The sequence below is a fragment of the Helicoverpa armigera genome, chromosome 26 (assembly GCF_030705265.1).
Source record: "Helicoverpa armigera isolate CAAS_96S chromosome 26, ASM3070526v1, whole genome shotgun sequence".
Classification (NCBI taxonomy): Eukaryota; Metazoa; Arthropoda; class Insecta; order Lepidoptera; family Noctuidae; genus Helicoverpa; species Helicoverpa armigera.
Window position 1 is genome coordinate 3,147,362 of NC_087145.1, and position 17,572 is coordinate 3,164,933.

A 17,572-nucleotide genomic window follows, 5' to 3' on the forward strand; every position below is an offset into this window, starting at 1 on the left:
GTACCAAATTTGAATACATACCCGTCCCCTCTCGACGAGATTAGTGATCATAACGACGGTGTGCACTCGGTGTTGCCATATCATGCGCCAGAAGGCGTCCAGTGTTGCCGGCGTGGGGCCCTGGGTCGCGATGTACCGCCGTCGCCAAACAAGCCATTCTAGTTTCACGCGGGTTGGTACGCCCTCTGCAATACAAATCGTATTTATAAATGGGGGGAGGCAGAGGTAGGTGTAATAACTTTAAAAATTACAAAAAAAAATAGTACGAGAAAACGACTCGCCAAAACTTTTTCTGTCTTGGAGAAGGTAATGCAATGATTCATTTTTGGGCCCAGAGTTCATAAAGTAATGCGGATCGGAGTTTTTAAATAAGCAAAAATAATAGTTTTTGCATATTTCTGAGCTTATATATTGTACCAATACGATGTTTAGAAACTTCACTGCTTCGCTCCGCTTTGGTGAAGCATGCGTGTTATGATATCCCTATCCAACTATCAGTTCATTGTTCAATCCATTCACTAAAGCCTATGGAACACAAACTTGCAGTGACATAGAAATGGCGTCTAGACTCAAATTCCTACATTTCATACTCACAGAACTGTATTATATACTTCAAAAAATCTTGACACATTTTAAAATCCCAACCAATCTACTCACTCACCGATATCAACATACACGTCGTCGAGATCCGAGTCAGAATCGCTCCTATCACTGTCAGAATCCGAGTTCTGTTCGTCAGACTCCACGATGCCGGAGAACTCGATGTTGAGGAAGGCAGACTCTATGCCTTCTGCGAGATTGGGCGGCGGTTTCGTTGGTTTTACTGACGATTGTCTGTGGAGGGGAGAATAGATATTGTGGTGTATTGCATTTTCTACACTACTATATACTAACGTAAGGTTATTAAATCATAGTATTTGAAATTAGAAACAATTATGTAAATTAAGATAAAACGCAAAATTATCTAGAGAATTATGACAGTCTTACAAGTAATGCAGGTGAAAATACTCATTAAAAACTACATATTAAATTTTTTCAATACAAAATATTTCCTGCAAAGGCGCATTTGCTCTATATGGATCTGAAACTATTTGTCACCAGTGAATTGCAACAAATGAAGTCACTGAAACTGTAATATAACTCTCTTTTTTCGCAGATATGGAGCATACCTACACACCTTATCTAGTTATTTTCTCATTGGGAATATGAACTAGTTTCGTGTCTCGAGTACCGCATCTATCTTCCGTTCCTCTTCAAAACGAGGGATCATTTGAAAATTCCCTACAAAACGGAGAATACCATACCTGTGAGGTCTATTCCTCCTCTCCGAGCTTCCTGCGTATAGCGACGTGTCAACAGCTAGGTGCACGGTTCCAAGAGGTGGTTCTTATGGAGGAGGACCGATAAGAAATTAGACACTCTGATGATTTGAAGTCCACATACCTGTGGGGTCTATTCCTCCCCTCCAGCTTCCTGCGTATCCTGGCTACGTGGTGCGGCTGCAGCTACGGCAGCATGCCGTCGATGAAGTTGGCGTTGACGTAGTCGCAGGCGCCACAGACACTGTCTGGTGATGTACTAGCCAAGTGAACATACCTGTGGGGTCTATTCCTCCTCTCCAGCTTCCTGCGTATCCTGGCTACGTGGTGCGGCTGCAGCTGCGGCAGCATGCCGTCGATGAAGTTGGCGTTGACGTAGTCGCAGGCGCCACAGACACTGTCTGGTGATGTACTAGCCAAGTGAACATACCTGTGGGTCTATTCCTCCTCTCCAGCTTCCTGCGTATCCTGGCTACGTGGTGCGGCTGCAGCTGCGGCAGCATGCCGTCGATGAAGTTGGCGTTGACGTAGTCGCAGGCGCCACAGACACTGTCTGGTGATGTACTAGCCAAGTGAACATACCTGTGGGGTCTATTCCTCCTCTCCAGCTTCCTGCGTATCCTGGCTACGTGGTGCGGCTGCAGCTGCGGCAGCATGCCGTCGATGAAGTTGGCGTTGACGTAGTCGCAGGCGCCACAGACACTGTCTGGTGATGTACTAGCCAAGTGAACATACCTGTGGGGTCTATTCCTCCTCTCCAGCTTCCTGCGTATCCTGGCTACGTGGTGCGGCTGCAGCTGCGGCAGCATGCCGTCGATGAAGTTGGCGTTGACGTAGTCGCAGGCGCCGCGGGCGGGCGCGGCGCCGGCGCCCACGCAGCCCGCCGCGCCGCAACGACCGCCGGCCGATACGCAGACACGGGAGTGGTCGTCTGGGTGAACAAAATTCAATTATTTACTGAATATCGAATATAAATGGAGTGCTAGGTCAAAATCAAAGGATTTATACATGAAATATATCAACAGATTTATAATACATATCAGCAAGAAAGATGCAGATGCCTAAAGCAGAATTTAACAAGTACTTCACTGCTTAACGTCAGTTTGGTTATATTCGCTCTTACTATTATTTTGTCTGTTAAACATAATCTCTGTCATGAGTTCCCTTCAAAAGTATGTCTCCAGTATTGAGTACTTGATTTTTGAATTTTCATTCGATAGACCGAATATTGAAAACAACCACTGACAGGCAAGTTTATCTAATCTCGGAGACGGTTCTACATACACCTTTAAACAACAAATGAGCTTTAATTCTTATTATATCGAGCAGAGTAGTTTATATTTTATTTTTATTAACAAATTCAACCAACAACATCAAACATTTTAAGCAAAAATTATTATAAGAATATATCACAATTTTACTTACATGCTGTGATATTCAAGTATCTGTTTTTCAGTCTATTTTCTGGTCTGTGACTGTGATGACTAGTGTGACCCAATGCAGCTGACTTCGCTACTACAATCTCATATTCTTTACTGTAAGAAAAGAAAACATTATTATTAAATTACAGTACATACACACTTTACACCATTCCTGGTTGTCATGGTCATGTAAATTTTCAATGAATGAATCAAAAGTTTAATTTGGATAGTAGGTATTGTGACTTGGTACACAATACTTTTTAATACTGCTTATATAGTATTGTCGAATTGATTTTTAATATAAGAGTATCACAAGATAATTCCCTTATTTTCTTTATTTTGTCCTTTATTACTAAATATTATTTTAGTACCACATAGTACAGACATAGTTAGCGACCTATGGTAATAAATTAAACTTTCATGTAAGGAAATCGATATCAATAGCTATTTTGATAAATTTTTGAATTTCATATTTAAAAAAAAATCAAAAAATCATTTGGTGAATTAATATAAATAAAATATACTATAATTTCTCTTACCTAAACCCAATATCGCCATCAGCATGCAATGCAGCTACATGTGCTGGGAAGCTGAGTGCGGGCACCGCGGGCTGCCCCGCACCCGCCATGCGGGGTGGACGAGCCCTCTCCCCGCACGCGTCGCCCGCAGCCGCGCCGCCCTCCGCAGCGCCCGACGCGCAGGACACTAGCGGGGAGCAGTTTACCACTGCCACGAAAGTATAATAAGGGATTTTAGACCAAATCATGTTAATATTACCACTGCCACAAGATAACATAGAACAAAAGTTCTTAAGACCACAACAAGATAAGTTTTTAATATATATGTTTTTCATGAACCAAGATATCATCAAGCTTTTTCTGTCATTACACGGTATTTATTTCACAATTTTAGAAACATATAAAATTAATGACGAAATGTTTTAACTGACATCACAAAAACATGCTTGTATTTATACATGTAACTTATTTTGTACCTAAAACACAATTTGTAAATAAAAAGACAGTTAAAACATTTCGACATGTGCGGGGAAGCTGAGTGCGGGCGACGCGTGCGGGGAGCGAGCCCGTCCGCCCCGCATGGCGGGCGCGGGGCAGCCCGCGGTGCCCGCTCCCCGCACGCGTCGCCCGCAGCCGCGCCGCCCTCCGCAGCACCCGACGCGCAGGATACTAGCGGGGAGCAGTTTACCACTGCCACAAGATAGTAATCTTAATAAACTCAAAAATATTTATTCAAATTAGGCTGATAAATGAGCACTTTTCGAACGTCAAAAACAAAAGACAGCCCCTAAAACGAACGCTCTTCACCACTTGCACGCTATTTCTGTCGTCACACGGTATATATTTCACAATTTTAGAAACATGTAAAATTAATCACGAAATGTTTTAACCGCCATGTATTTAACAAATTAATTTTGTATTTTTAACTGTAAATTATTTTGTACCTAAACACATTTTGTGACAAAAAAAACAGTTAAAACATTTCGACATGTGCGGGGAAGCTAAGTGCGGGCACCGCGGGCTGCCCCGCACCCGCCATGCGGGGCGGACGGGCCCTCTCCCCGCACGCGTCGCCCGCAGCCGCGCCGCCCTCCGCCGCGCCAGACGCGCATGACACTAGCGGGGAGCAGTTTACCACTGCCACGTAACAACAATTTTAATAAACTCAAAAACATTTATTTTAATCAGACTGAAAAATGAGCACTTTTCGAACGTCAAAAACAACAGACAGTCCCTAAAACGCCCGCTTTTCACCACTATTTCACCGCTATTTCTGTCGTCACACGGTATTTAATTCATCATTTCGAAAAAATGAAAAATAAATGACGAAATGTTTTAACTGACTTGTATCTATTTAACAAAATGATTTTTGTATTTATACATGTAGGTAAATTATTTTGTACCTAAAACACATTTTGTGCAAAAAAAAAGACAGTTAAAACATTTCGACATGTGCGGGGAAGCTGAGCGCGGGCACCGCAGGCTGCCCCGCGCCCGCCATGCGGGGCGGCCGCGCTCGCTCCCCGCACGCGTCGCCCGCAGCCGCGCCGCCCTCCGCAGCACCCGACGCGCAGGAAACTAGCGGGGAGCAGTTTACCACTGCCACAACATTATAATAAGAGATTTTAGACCAAATCATGTTAATATTACCACTGCCACAAGATAACATAGAACAAAGTTTTTAAGACCACAACAAGATAAGTTTTTAATATATATGCTTTTCATAAAACAAGATATCATCAAGCTTTTTCTGCCTTCACACGATATTTATTTCATCATTTCGAAAAAGTGTAAAATTCATGACGAAATGTTTTAACTGACATGTATTTAACAAAATGAATTTTGCATTTTTGCGTGTAAATTATTTTGTACCTAAAACACATTTTGTGAATAAAAAAGACAGTTAAAGTATTTCGACATGTGCGGGGAAGCTGAGTGCGGGTACCGCGGGCTGCCCCGCGCCCGCCATGCGGGGCGGACGAGCCCTCTCCCCGCACGCGTCGCCCGCAGCCGTGCCGCCCTCCGCCGCGCCAGAAGCACAGGATACTAGCGGGGAGCAGTTTACCACTGCCACGTAACAACAATTTTAATATACTCAAAAACATTTATTCTACTTAGGCTAATAAATCAACACTTTTCGAACGTCAAAAACAAAAGATAGCCCCCTAAATGCCCGCTTTTCACCACTTCCTATGCACGCTATTTCTGTCGTCACACGGTATACATTTCACAATATCAGAAGAATGAAAAATTAATGACGAAATGTTTTAACTGTCATGTAATTTAGCAAAATCATTTTGTATTTATACATGTAAATTATTTTGTACCTAAAACATATTTTGTGAACAAAAAAGACAGTTAAAACATTTCGACATGTGCGGGGAAGCTGAGCGCGGGCACCGCGGGCTGCCCCGCGCCCGCCATGCGGGGCGGACGCGCTCGCTCCCCGCACGCGTCGCCCGCAGCCGCGCCGCCCTCCGCCGCGCCAGACGCGCACGATACTAGCGGGGAGCAGTTTACCACTGCCATGGGGTAGATGAAGATTTTTAGACCATAGCAGGTAAGTTTCTATTAAAATTGCTAGCAAGAGAATTTGAATATTTTATTGTCCAAAAAAAGCTTATGTATGCGTGTACACACAAACACACATACAAAAGTTCCGTGATTAGGAACGTGTGTGAAACAAAATAAAGTGATTTTTGCTTTTTTTATTATCTTCATTACTTCTTCACGCACAAACGGCTAAAGAAATGTTGATGCACCCAGTAATAGAACTTATACATGAGTAAATATATAGACTACCCGAATGCGGGAAATAGTCCCCTCAGGAAACAGGTGAAACTGCCAGTGGAAGCAAGTATTTGTATAACTTACCTGGCTTTTTATAAGAGTTGAGTGGCGCCCTGACTGCCCTCTCGCCTCCTTCCTCCAAGTAATTGTAGGCAGCACTGATGCATTTACTCAAACGGGCTCTGCACCTAAAACAAAATAGAAAACTCTGTGGTTTTATTTCTGACTCCAACAAACTCAAACTCATCAGTATCGTCCACATTTATCACAATAATTTTGTCAAGTACCTAAGGCTGTTCTGTTTTCTGACATATAAAAATCATTAAAATTAAAAACATTGGGGCAGGTGGAAACCCCATTTTATTTTATTTGCGCAAAGCTACTGCGATCTAGCAGCTCGTTTCCAAATATACCTTCTGGATGCAGCGAAAGGACGTGTTAGACTCTTACTCAACGAGGCCATGTGTCTGGAGCTCAACTTGATCAATCGATCGGGTCCTGAATATCCGGTATTCTTTGGAAGCTTTGCTGAGGAGTCTTTCAGGCTACCAGTAGATCACAGACAAACCAGTCCAAGTTACACTCACCTCCAGTACAAGACGGCGACTGCCACAGCGAACACCAGCAGCGGGCAGACGGCCAGCAGCGCGGCGTTGCTGACGCCTTCCGACTCCGGCACGTCTCTGGGCGACATCGCTTCAGACACACCAGTCGGGGGCTAGCTAGCGGTACACTCACCTCCAGTACAAGACGGCGACTGCCACAGCGAACACCAGCAGCGGGCAGACGGCCAGCAGCGCGGCGTTGCTGACGCCTTCCGACTCCGGCACGTCTCTGGGCGACATCGCTTCAGAGTGGGCGGCACACCATTCGCTTGACACCTCCTACAAGCGAACATGCATGTTATAGTTTTCAAATCCCAGTTAAATTAGCAAAAAACTGCATAAAAAGTCATCCCTTCACACCTTAATTCCGTCTTGAACAAATTTCATGACTGCTTTGTAATATTAATGAGCTTCAAAACAATCCATATCTCTTGAAACTGCAGATCACAAAACTTACCTCCGGGTTCGATTCTTCGCCGTTTATGAAAGATTTGTCTCTGGCAACTGATTGGGTGACAGCATACACTTTTACTTCGTATCGCGTCACGTTCCATAGATCCACTTCCTGTAGAACAAATAGAAAAAAACTTTATTCCAAATTCTTCTTTATGGGTATCAACGATGGGTTACATTTGTTTATTCTATTATTACTTTTCAGAACAAATTATTCACCTTATTTTGATTCAACAGTATACCCATATTTCCTTTCAGCTGAATAGAAAACACTTCTTGCATTCAAGTCTATGCCTAGTTCTTTTACTAGCACTGCTTGTCTGACTAAAAGTAACAATTGTGACAGACAGACAAAGGATTTTTATTATACCATATTATATTGTCTGTTGTCAAGTATATATGTATTATATACTGCAAATATAACACATAAAACTTGTTTAATAGGCCCTTGCCGCTGTTCTTAACCAAGAAGTTACTAGTTTATAAACGTAGAAATTATTTAAATAAGATAAAACTACGGAGCACCTACTCACACAAAAATCACTGAACTATAACTGAATACGTTCTAAAGGCAACAAACTTTAAAATAACCTAGTTCCGTCAACGACATAATAACAAATAAGTATTTAATAAAATTTACCTCATGTTATGAGCGGTATTAGCACGTAGTGATTTATTAAATCCAGGCTAAACAGTCCTAAATACATTTATTTGTCGTTCTCCGACCGAACGTATCTATGGTTAATTTCCTTATTTGGATTATCCTTGTATATGTTCCATATTTGTTGGAATATTTCCTTAAATAACTATATCGGAGTCAAATACAGTTCAAGTCCATTTATTTAATAAATTACATCATGAAGGACCTTTTTGGCGCCTTAGTACCTATTTCAATTTTTTTCTAGTCTGTGCACATTGGCAGGCTAGTAGAATTTTTTTTAACTACCAACATAATTTCGTTATTCTAACATATCGCCTCCAAACACTCAATAACTCACTCACTGGGCGGACAAATTCTATTGGTTGTTTAAAAACACTTTCTCTCAACTACAATATGGTGGAGTCTGGACCTTAAAGACGTGAGCGGTATTACAAACAAAGTAAGTCTCAAATTCGGTACCTATAGTATTTTTTAAGATGATGACCCTGACAGATTTACACATTACAAACAAGTACATTGGCAGTCGTTACGGGTAGTGAGAAGCCAGTAAGTCTGACGCCAGCCTAACCAAGAGGTATCGGATTGCCCGGGTACCTGGATTGAGGAGGTCAGATGGCAGTCGCTCCTTGTAAAGCACTGGGACTCAGCTGCATTTGGTTAGACCGGAAGCAGACCTCACCTCACCATAGTTGGGAAAAAGGCTCGGGAGATGATGAAATATCTGCTCTACTAAGTTGTATCCATGGGCGGAGAAAGTCTATATTATGTTCTTTAATAACTCCTCTGCTCCGCTTTGGTGGATGGCCATAAGTGTCAAATTCGGTACATAGTCTTTTCGCGTATGGGAAGCAGTACCCCGCGGGTGAAACCGCAAAAACAGCTATTTACTATACTATATAAGTCTGTACTCACAATAGGTATGGTAGTTTCAATATCGTTCTTGTTAGTGGGCAGCGTGAGTCTCGTCCGAGGCTGTTGTTCTGGAATCTTCCGTAATGTCACCACGTACTGGTCTAAAGAGTTGTTGTATTCTAGCGGCTGCCGCCATTGGAGGTAAAGTGTACCTGGTGAGAAAAAATTAATAATTGCTTATCATATTGGTAATATTTTAGTAAAGTTCTGGTTGAAAAACAAACAGATATAAAAAGACACATACATAAATAAACTATAGACTATAAACATGTTTTGTAGTGTTGCCAAGATTCATTGAATATATTTCTGTGGTGTTGTCAGAATGAATATACATTATTACGATTTCTTGTGCTGCTAGCTTCAATATATTGTTAGAGATGACCAGATTTACATGATATTTGACACAGATGATTGCGCAATTAAATTTATTTTATTTCTTTCTTTCTAGATGAGATTCACGAGCATCATTAAAACATAGGATCTTTATTCCAGTACATACATGCATTAGATCCTACATTTTTACGTCATGTAAATAAGTTCTAATAAATATGATCATTTATGAAATTAGATCCTATAGATAACTAGATATTGATAATAAAATACTAACGTTTAGTCTGATCACAAGTCAGATTCAGTATTATCGGAGCAGAAGGTGGTCTGACGTCTGTCAGCACGTAGAGAGGGTCCGATTTAGGGCCGAGTCGGTCCAACAAATCGGATGACTTTACCCCATCTAGCGAGAAGTTGTAGAAAGCACGCACCCAAATCTTGTATGGTGTGAATGGTTCTGAAAAAAATATATAAAAATATTAGAATTAGGGAAATATTATATATTTTTTTTATACAAAGGAAAAACGTGTACCATTTTATAATTAGCCAGCATTACAGCCATGAATCTTTTTCAAGGAAAAAGAAATAGATTTTGTAGAATGACAGGAAACTCGGAACCACATCATTAATTTTTGACAATGTTTACTTTATTTATTTAGGACCTTCTTTCTCCTGCCCTGTTCCATTGGCCATTTATTTATTTTGTACTTATTTATACGGCTCGACACCTATTGCATAAACCGCAATGATACGAACAAGCTTAGATATAACAAAAATAATCAAATACTAAGCTATTAAATATAGGGTTAGAGCCAGAGAAAGGATATAATGCTACTTTTTATCCCGGTCCAAAAAGAAGTTCCCTTGGGACGGAACCACGGGAAACAGCTAGTATGTATAGTTTATAGATCTTTTTTACAGAATTATGCATGTAAATAAGTTTTAAGCCTACATAAAATACAATTAGTAATCCAAACAATTAAGACAGGCTAATAGCATTCAGGCAGCTAATTGGATGAGCCCGTGAGTTAGTATACCTACTTCCTACACAGAAGGTCGAGGTCTCCACTGAACCAAATTGGTCATTAAAGAAGCGTTACGACTTTTAAATTAACACCTCGTTTGTAAGACTTGATTATAATATTTTTCAGTACATTTGAGAAACTCCTTCGTTGCAACTTTCTGTCTGATTGCATGATACTCAAAAACAACTTAACGTACTTGCGTGAGGTTTTCACCAATAGATTGGTTGCTGAGATGAGTTAATAATTTTTAATTTACCAATGCAAAGCCGGAGTGGACCACTGGTTACGCAAACCCACAAATAGCCCCTTTAAGACAACAATAACCACTTTCTCAAAGACTATTAAACAAAGCCAAATGACCGCACTTACTTAAATTCCTCAAGCGGAAACCGACGACTTTCGTCACCTTCCCGGAAGTATTAAGCAGCGTCAAATTTTTCGTCGCCCTCGAATAGTCTTCCATACCCAGGTCACTTGGGAAAACATTCTTTCTTTTCACATCGGCTGAATTCTGTGTGCCATTGACAATGTTCACGTCATATCTTGGTACTCCTTGCTCATAATAAAGCACATAAGCAACCTGTGTATTTTCTCTATGCTTAGGCTGTGCAAAGGACTTCTTCACAACCTCCTTCTGCTCATCTGGGTGAGCTTCCAACACTTCAAGATTTTTCTCGAAGTGCAGTTTTGTGTCCGTATCGTTTTCCGGCCATCTCTTTCTGTGCCTATGTGTTCGGACGTCCCTTTTGTGCCTGTAGTCATCGATAAGGACGTGAGACGAGTAGTCATCCTTATATTTGTGTTTATCATTCTTATACCAGTTGTAAGAGGAGTATTCGAAGTCTTTCTGTCTTTCTGCAGTGATTGCGTCTTGGCTTAAGACGTCATTGACGGGTTCGTCACCTTGTGGCTCTAACTTCTTGTTAGAAGCTGACTGGTCTTGGTCAGGGACTAGAGTCTGACTCTTCAGGTCAAAGTTTCTGTCGGGAAGGGTGCGCAGAGTGAAGGTCAATGGCGGGGCCCATGAGAGGTGAACTTCATCTGTAGTTACGTTGTTGGCTGTCAGGTTTTGAGGCGCGGACGGAACTGAAAAAGATAACATAAGTCTATGATTAATTTGCACCTCTTTTTAAGGTAGTGAATGAAAAATATTTACGCAATCCCCTGTCAGTTTTATCAGTTTCATAGAAAACGTCAGATCGATAATTCTAGATTAGATAAAGCTACTACTTTAAAAAAACGTAAACAATGAAGCAGCATTTTAGCTACATCATTCGTTATAACATACAAACAAACAATCAATTTATCAGGAGTGACAGGAGCGTCCGTGTGACACAATTTATCGTTAAATTCTAACTTTCAACCTTTACGATGTTGATTGTGACTAAGAGAAAGTTATTATTAGAGCTACCGTCACATTATCTACTTCATAGAATGCATATTAACTTTGTCACAAGAGTGACGGCATTATGTTTTCACTTTCTTAACGTAAGAAAAGCACCTTATATTTTGAACTGCTCATAAAATTACTACATCACCATTTACGAGCATCATCAGGCATCAAGGCACAAGCCTCTTCTCATAAAAAGATAGAATGAACTTTAATCATCACGCAAATTACTCTGGTACTAGCCGAAAAGAGTTGTCTTTTTCTTAGATAAAACTGACCTTTGAGAAATCTATTGGGGAGGCATAGGTATATTCAACAACATCCTACGACTGAGATGATGATGAGTGGAAACCAGGTGATCATCGTGATAAAATTACACAAATTCCAGCAAATGCGTACTTCGATAAGTCTGACGGTCCTTATGGAAGACTGTATAATATAATTAATTTGCTCTCGTTATTTTTAAAGCTAATTGTTTTACAACTTAACCCAATAAGATAACACGTATAATCTAGTTTTATGTTGTAAAAAATGGCTTCCACAAAGTAGGAAAGTGTTACATTACGGCAATTTTAGCCATGCGGTCGTAATATCCATAATACACATATATAAAACGAGGAAGAGAAGTTAGAAATGGTCAATTTGAAGCTGTGTTAGTTACTTTTTACTGTTTATTACATCACTTTAAGGTGACGTAACTTTAGCATCGTAGAAGAGATTATGCCGTTGGTATTATTGCCGGTGATATAGAATATAGATATCTATGATATATTTTTTTTGGGATATTAAATGGTTTCCCATAGCACTGATACTGTTACAGCCTTTTTTTCGTCCCAACGCTGGGCACAGGCTTCCTCATATCATATCGTATCATTTATTGCATTCCACGTACCTTTGGTGGAAAATATAAAATAATAGTGGTAGTCACAATTATGGACCCTGATGGGCACAGCAAATAGTTAGAAGAGAGGAAGGCGTTTAATGTAATGTAGTAGGTAGTATGTAGTATATTATTTAAGTATTTATTTATATTATAATATTGCGTAGGTATATCTTTGTGTAGCATAACTTCGTTTTATAGTTATTTTTCTTTATATGTTGCTTTTACAGAGTCTCTTGTACAGAGAACCCATATCACGCTGAAATTAATTAAACTATTTACCCTGATTACCAGGATTTCTGCTAATTTTGTTCTAGGAAAGAGCAACGTTGGTAATTTTAATTCAAAACTACTACAAAGTAGAGAACTTCTTACAAACGGTCAAGACAGGACGTCTGATTTCACCAAAGCCTAGTTAAATGAAGGCTTGGAAACAATCAATTAGTTATATTTTTATTTCCATAATAAATTATGGTATCGTGTTTAATGTTCGCGTGTATAACGATTGGTTTATTGCATAATTGCACAAACTGGTCATCTCTATTTTCTTGTCTAGACTATGACCTCTCATTTGTTACGGCATTTCTTCTAGAAGGTCGTTCTTTTGGAAATTCTGCAATGTCTTAAAAGCACTACCTGTCCCAGCAAAACCACTAGAATCTCTGTATGTTTTAAACCTTCCTTGGACCTCTACAAACAATTTAAAAACAAAATAAGGCAAATCAGAGCAGCCATTTTCGAGTTTAGAGACTCAAAGGAACAGCAATTTTTTTAATTTATATAGGTAAATATTGCTAGGTGCAGTATGATGCCTTTTGTCCTGTTAGACCCTAGACCACGACTAAAACCCACAGGACCCATAGAAAACATCTACCTACATGCCGTCAACAAATCCACGCTACAATTAAAATATGTGTACAACAAGAGAAATCAGCAACAATCTCTCATTCACGGCTCAATGATACTGAGACTAATCACATTTCACGGTTTAATCCACGCTACACTATTAATTCGCATAACGGCGACAACGTCAATAGATCTGTGAAAAATGGACATAAAACTGAACACTGCCTACAAGCGCAAACTGATGAAATAACAAGACAAGATAAAATAAAAATAATAGTTTAAAAAAACTAAAAAACACGCTTTTTATATAAAAACGAACTAAAAAATAGGAAATAAATTTTAATGAATTTAAATTAAGAAAACAGTGTTAAAAATTTCAATGAATATAAATTAATAATAGTGTGAATACAAAAAAAAATATTAAAAAAAAAGCGTGGGGTGCATGGTGTCAATAGTTATAAATATTTTATTGACAGATATGAGTACAGTGATTTTCATTTCGATAATATCTTAAAAAGCACCCCACGCTTTTTAAATATTTTTTGTATTCACACTATTATTAATTTATATTCATTGAAATTTTAACACTGTTTTCTTAATTTAAATTCATTAAAATTTATTTCCTATTTTTAGTTCGTTTTTCTATAAAAGCGTGTTTTTAGTTTTTAAACTATTATTTATTTTCTACTTTTAGTTTGTTTTCAAACTATTATTTGTTTTGTAGAATTAAAATTCTCTTTAGTATACAAAAATTTGTCAATATTAGAGAAAACGGCTAAAGATAATTATTGGAAATAAAAATTAACATCGAGTCCTGCCTTATCGACTGTAGAGAAAAATTCTAGAAAATTTTAATTAATTTTCTTACCTTATCGACTATAGATGAATATTATATAAATTAACAAAGATCATATTTTGCAAATTGAAAAGCCTAGAAGTCGGTGTCTAATGGATGTTACTAAGTTAATTTTGCCACCGACTTCTAGGCCGATGCACCTAAAATTAGTTTTTTTATTGCTTTTTAGTGTTTTGGGAATTCGGTTTAATTTTTTTGTAAAAAGGTTATTTATTTAAAGCTTTTCAGTGATACAAATAGTTGTCACTATCCATACACACATCCATACAAGTGGGAAGTTCTCATCAATACAAAGAATATAAGTCCAAACGAGGTATTTTACATATTCAGTTGTCGAGTTCCCTTGACTTTCTCTGGTTTCCATCATCAGGTCAGCTCCAAACCTTCACTGTTGCATAGGTCTTGTCAATACTAATAATTTAAGCCCAAACACGAGGTAGTTTACATATTCAGTTGTCGAGTTCCCTCCATTTTCTCTGGTCTCCATCATCAGGTCAGCTCCAAACCTTCACTGTTGCAAAGGTCTTGTCAATACTAATAATTTAAGCCCAAACACGAGGTAGTTTATATATTTAGTTGTCGAGTTCCCTCGACCCTCTCTGGTCTCCATCATCAGGTCAGCTCCAAATCTTCACAGTTGAATAGTGCTTTTAGGCGTACACCTAAGTGTCAAGTTTTCACCCTATGTATGCCTACAAGTTTTGAAGGTTGCCCTCGATTTCTCAGGGTTTCCATCATCAGATCCTGACCTGATGAATATGGGACCAACTGGCAGCTATTCCAAGTCGAACAAAAAAAGAATCACGTAAATCGGTTTATAAACCTCGGAGTAATCGATGTGTATGTGTAACCTCCTCCTTTTTGGGAAGTCGGTTAAAATGGAATAATTTTATCAAATTAGTGTATTGTCATCGGTCCTCAATAAATCTACAAAGTTTGAACGAAATCTGGCCGTTTAAAGTGGGTCAAAATCGCGCCCAAAGAAGTCGGTTACAAACAAACATACAAACATACAAACCTACAAACATACAAACATACAGGTGAAGCTAATAAAAAGCGTGTAAAAACAAGAAATAATAAATCTGTTACAGAAGTCCAAAATGGATGGGCATGTAAGTACATTGATTGAACCTGTGCACGAAGGTTTCAATATGGAAAACGGCCAAAAAATCATGTCTGTTATACGCGAAGCTCCTCAAATTTTAATTTGATAGAAAAGAAGTTAATATTCTCAGTATCCTGCGAACATTTCAAGCGTCTACCTCTGCTGCTATTATCAGTATCGAGTATCGGGATCGAACTTTTTACCCTGTGGGTCATTTCTTCTTCAGAAGAAGACTCCTTGACCCTCAAAAGGCAAGCTAGTATGGAAACATTTTGCAATCGATATTTTAGGCGTTACTATATACTTTAGTCAAGTCTATATCAAACGCTTTTCCATTCCGAGTGTATCCCGCATCCTGCTAGACGATGTATCCGTCTTAATAATTGATTGACACTCAGTTGATCTTCACACTCTACTAAATAGAAACAGATAGTCTCGTCCGTCTATTGGACATTAACTTAATACTTACGACATTAGAAAACAGATGTGGTGAAATTCAATCCTCAATAATGAATTCGTATTTAAGTATTCATTACTGCGTTTATTTATTATGAAAATTTTATTGAATGACGTGTTGGATTGCAATCGTTGGTGCTGGCTGCAGTTTTGTGGAAATTAAAATGATAAGCGCGGTTTCTAAATACGCTAGACACAGTTAAAGATTTATTAATTAAAAAATGGGTCGATAGATCAAGATCACCTTTTTATTATTATTTATACACGTGTATATTTACCAGTTATCAAACATGTGGGAACTACGGCTAAACTTTTCACAAAGGTGTTTCCACAGTGTTATTCATTTTATACCTCATTTATTCATTCCCAAACCTGCCAAAACTAAATTCTAACAAAAGTCTCCCATCCCAATCGGCCAAAGAACCCCGGCCTTAATTACAAAGGCAAACAACATTTAACATTGCGGTAACTGTGTTAACGATTGCCGAGGCCCATCAGGCAAATTCCTACACTACAATCAATTTTAACACCTAAAATTTCCACAATAAAACCTATTTTTGTAAATCAGCTGATCGCTGTAGTGGAAACTCAATGAAAACCTAGCTGTTAGGTGTGACAATTAAGTGTTACGTAGCTATTCAAACAATTGTGTAGTAAAGAGGTCAGTGTCCCATTGTATAATACAATAACATTGCGTTTTTACGAGCTATGAATATGTAGTAGTAGTTAATATTTACGATTTTTTCATTTCGATTTGAGTACGGTAATTTTACGAGCGATGCACATTATGATAATAATCTAAGATGAATGAATAATGCTGGAATGGGCTTTTTTATACAACATCATTCCAGCATCGTAGGTCTCTATTTAATCGTGACTCGACCAGTAGTTGAATTATATGCAACCTTTTAAATGGCTTAAGACATAACCATGTGTGTGTGTTGTTCCTTAATATGGATTTACAAGCAGCACCTTTAAAGAACGTATGTTTGTATATTGGTATAATCGCCTTACAGCTCTATACGCCAGAGCACATACTGCACACACAATTCTTTCAGTATCAGCAACACCCAAAAGGGCGATTTTTTAGCGAACGGTTTACCAGAGATCCTGCCACATCGTTCATGATAAAATAAGGTATAGCAACTGTCGTTTTCGATCACAGAATACATGTGTATACCACTTCCCATAATTTCAAACTTAAACTCAAAAAGGTTTATTCACATCAGAAAATTTTAAACGTCTAAACAAACGACAGCCCTCTAAACGCAACCTTCCATGTGTTACTGCTGGGAAGAAGTGGCACAACAAGCTCCCCAGCGACACATCTGTTTAGGTGCAATATCACCAATTGGTTGACGCTAAAAACTTGATGTCGTTGAAAGCGAACCGCATATAAACATTTCATCAAATCACTTCGTAACGACAGCCGTATGATATACCACTAGCAGACTGTCATCGTTGAAATACTTTAATGTTACATGCAACTTGACAAACCACTTTCGCATTATAATTTACACTTTCTTTATGTCTTTGGTTAGCGAGTTTTTGCATCATAAATGTCATGTATCTAGGAATATGAATAGTTCCTCGCTAAGTCTGTATAATCTATCTCTATGTAAATGACTCTAGATACACCTTCCATGTATTTTCCCCTCATCTAAGTAGTCCCCCTTAATTTAAATTCCAATTTCCATAACTTTTTCAACGGCCTACTTCTGAACAATAATAATGGCAAGGGCAGATTAACTGAAGTGATACCAAAAAGTAAATAAAACTTGCTCAATAATCTGAAACACAACAACTTCCCACGCATTGACCAGGGCTTTGGAATAAGGGAGTAAAGTAACTTAGTAATTCTGGGCAAATAAAAACAAGAAAGGAAGGAGGGGCAAAGAGCTGTGTCAAGTTTTTGGCAAAAATGATTGTTTTAATGAAGTAAATTGAAATATCATCAATAGCAATAACATCACTCCTATTCTCCTATTCTCTAAAAAAATGATGC

General features: G+C 38.7%; 1 protein-coding gene across 1 annotated transcript in view; it reads right to left on the reverse strand.

The window, feature by feature from the left end:
* The window catches only part of LOC110373906 (uncharacterized), a 32,758-nt gene that overhangs the window by 8,810 nt on the left and 6,376 nt on the right, over positions 1 to 17,572 (reverse strand). The window contains exons 2-12 of the mRNA XM_064041730.1: positions 10,404 to 11,120; positions 9,287 to 9,466; positions 8,680 to 8,831; positions 7,111 to 7,218; positions 6,787 to 6,932; positions 6,133 to 6,236; positions 3,280 to 3,466; positions 2,745 to 2,854; positions 2,055 to 2,250; positions 662 to 834; positions 22 to 185 (exon numbers count right to left, since the gene is read on the reverse strand). Coding sequence (XP_063897800.1) covers positions 22 to 185; positions 662 to 834; positions 2,055 to 2,250; positions 2,745 to 2,854; positions 3,280 to 3,466; positions 6,133 to 6,236; positions 6,787 to 6,932; positions 7,111 to 7,218; positions 8,680 to 8,831; positions 9,287 to 9,466; positions 10,404 to 11,120 — 2,237 coding nt within the window. The remainder of the gene's footprint in view (positions 1 to 21; positions 186 to 661; positions 835 to 2,054; positions 2,251 to 2,744; positions 2,855 to 3,279; positions 3,467 to 6,132; positions 6,237 to 6,786; positions 6,933 to 7,110; positions 7,219 to 8,679; positions 8,832 to 9,286; positions 9,467 to 10,403; positions 11,121 to 17,572) is intronic.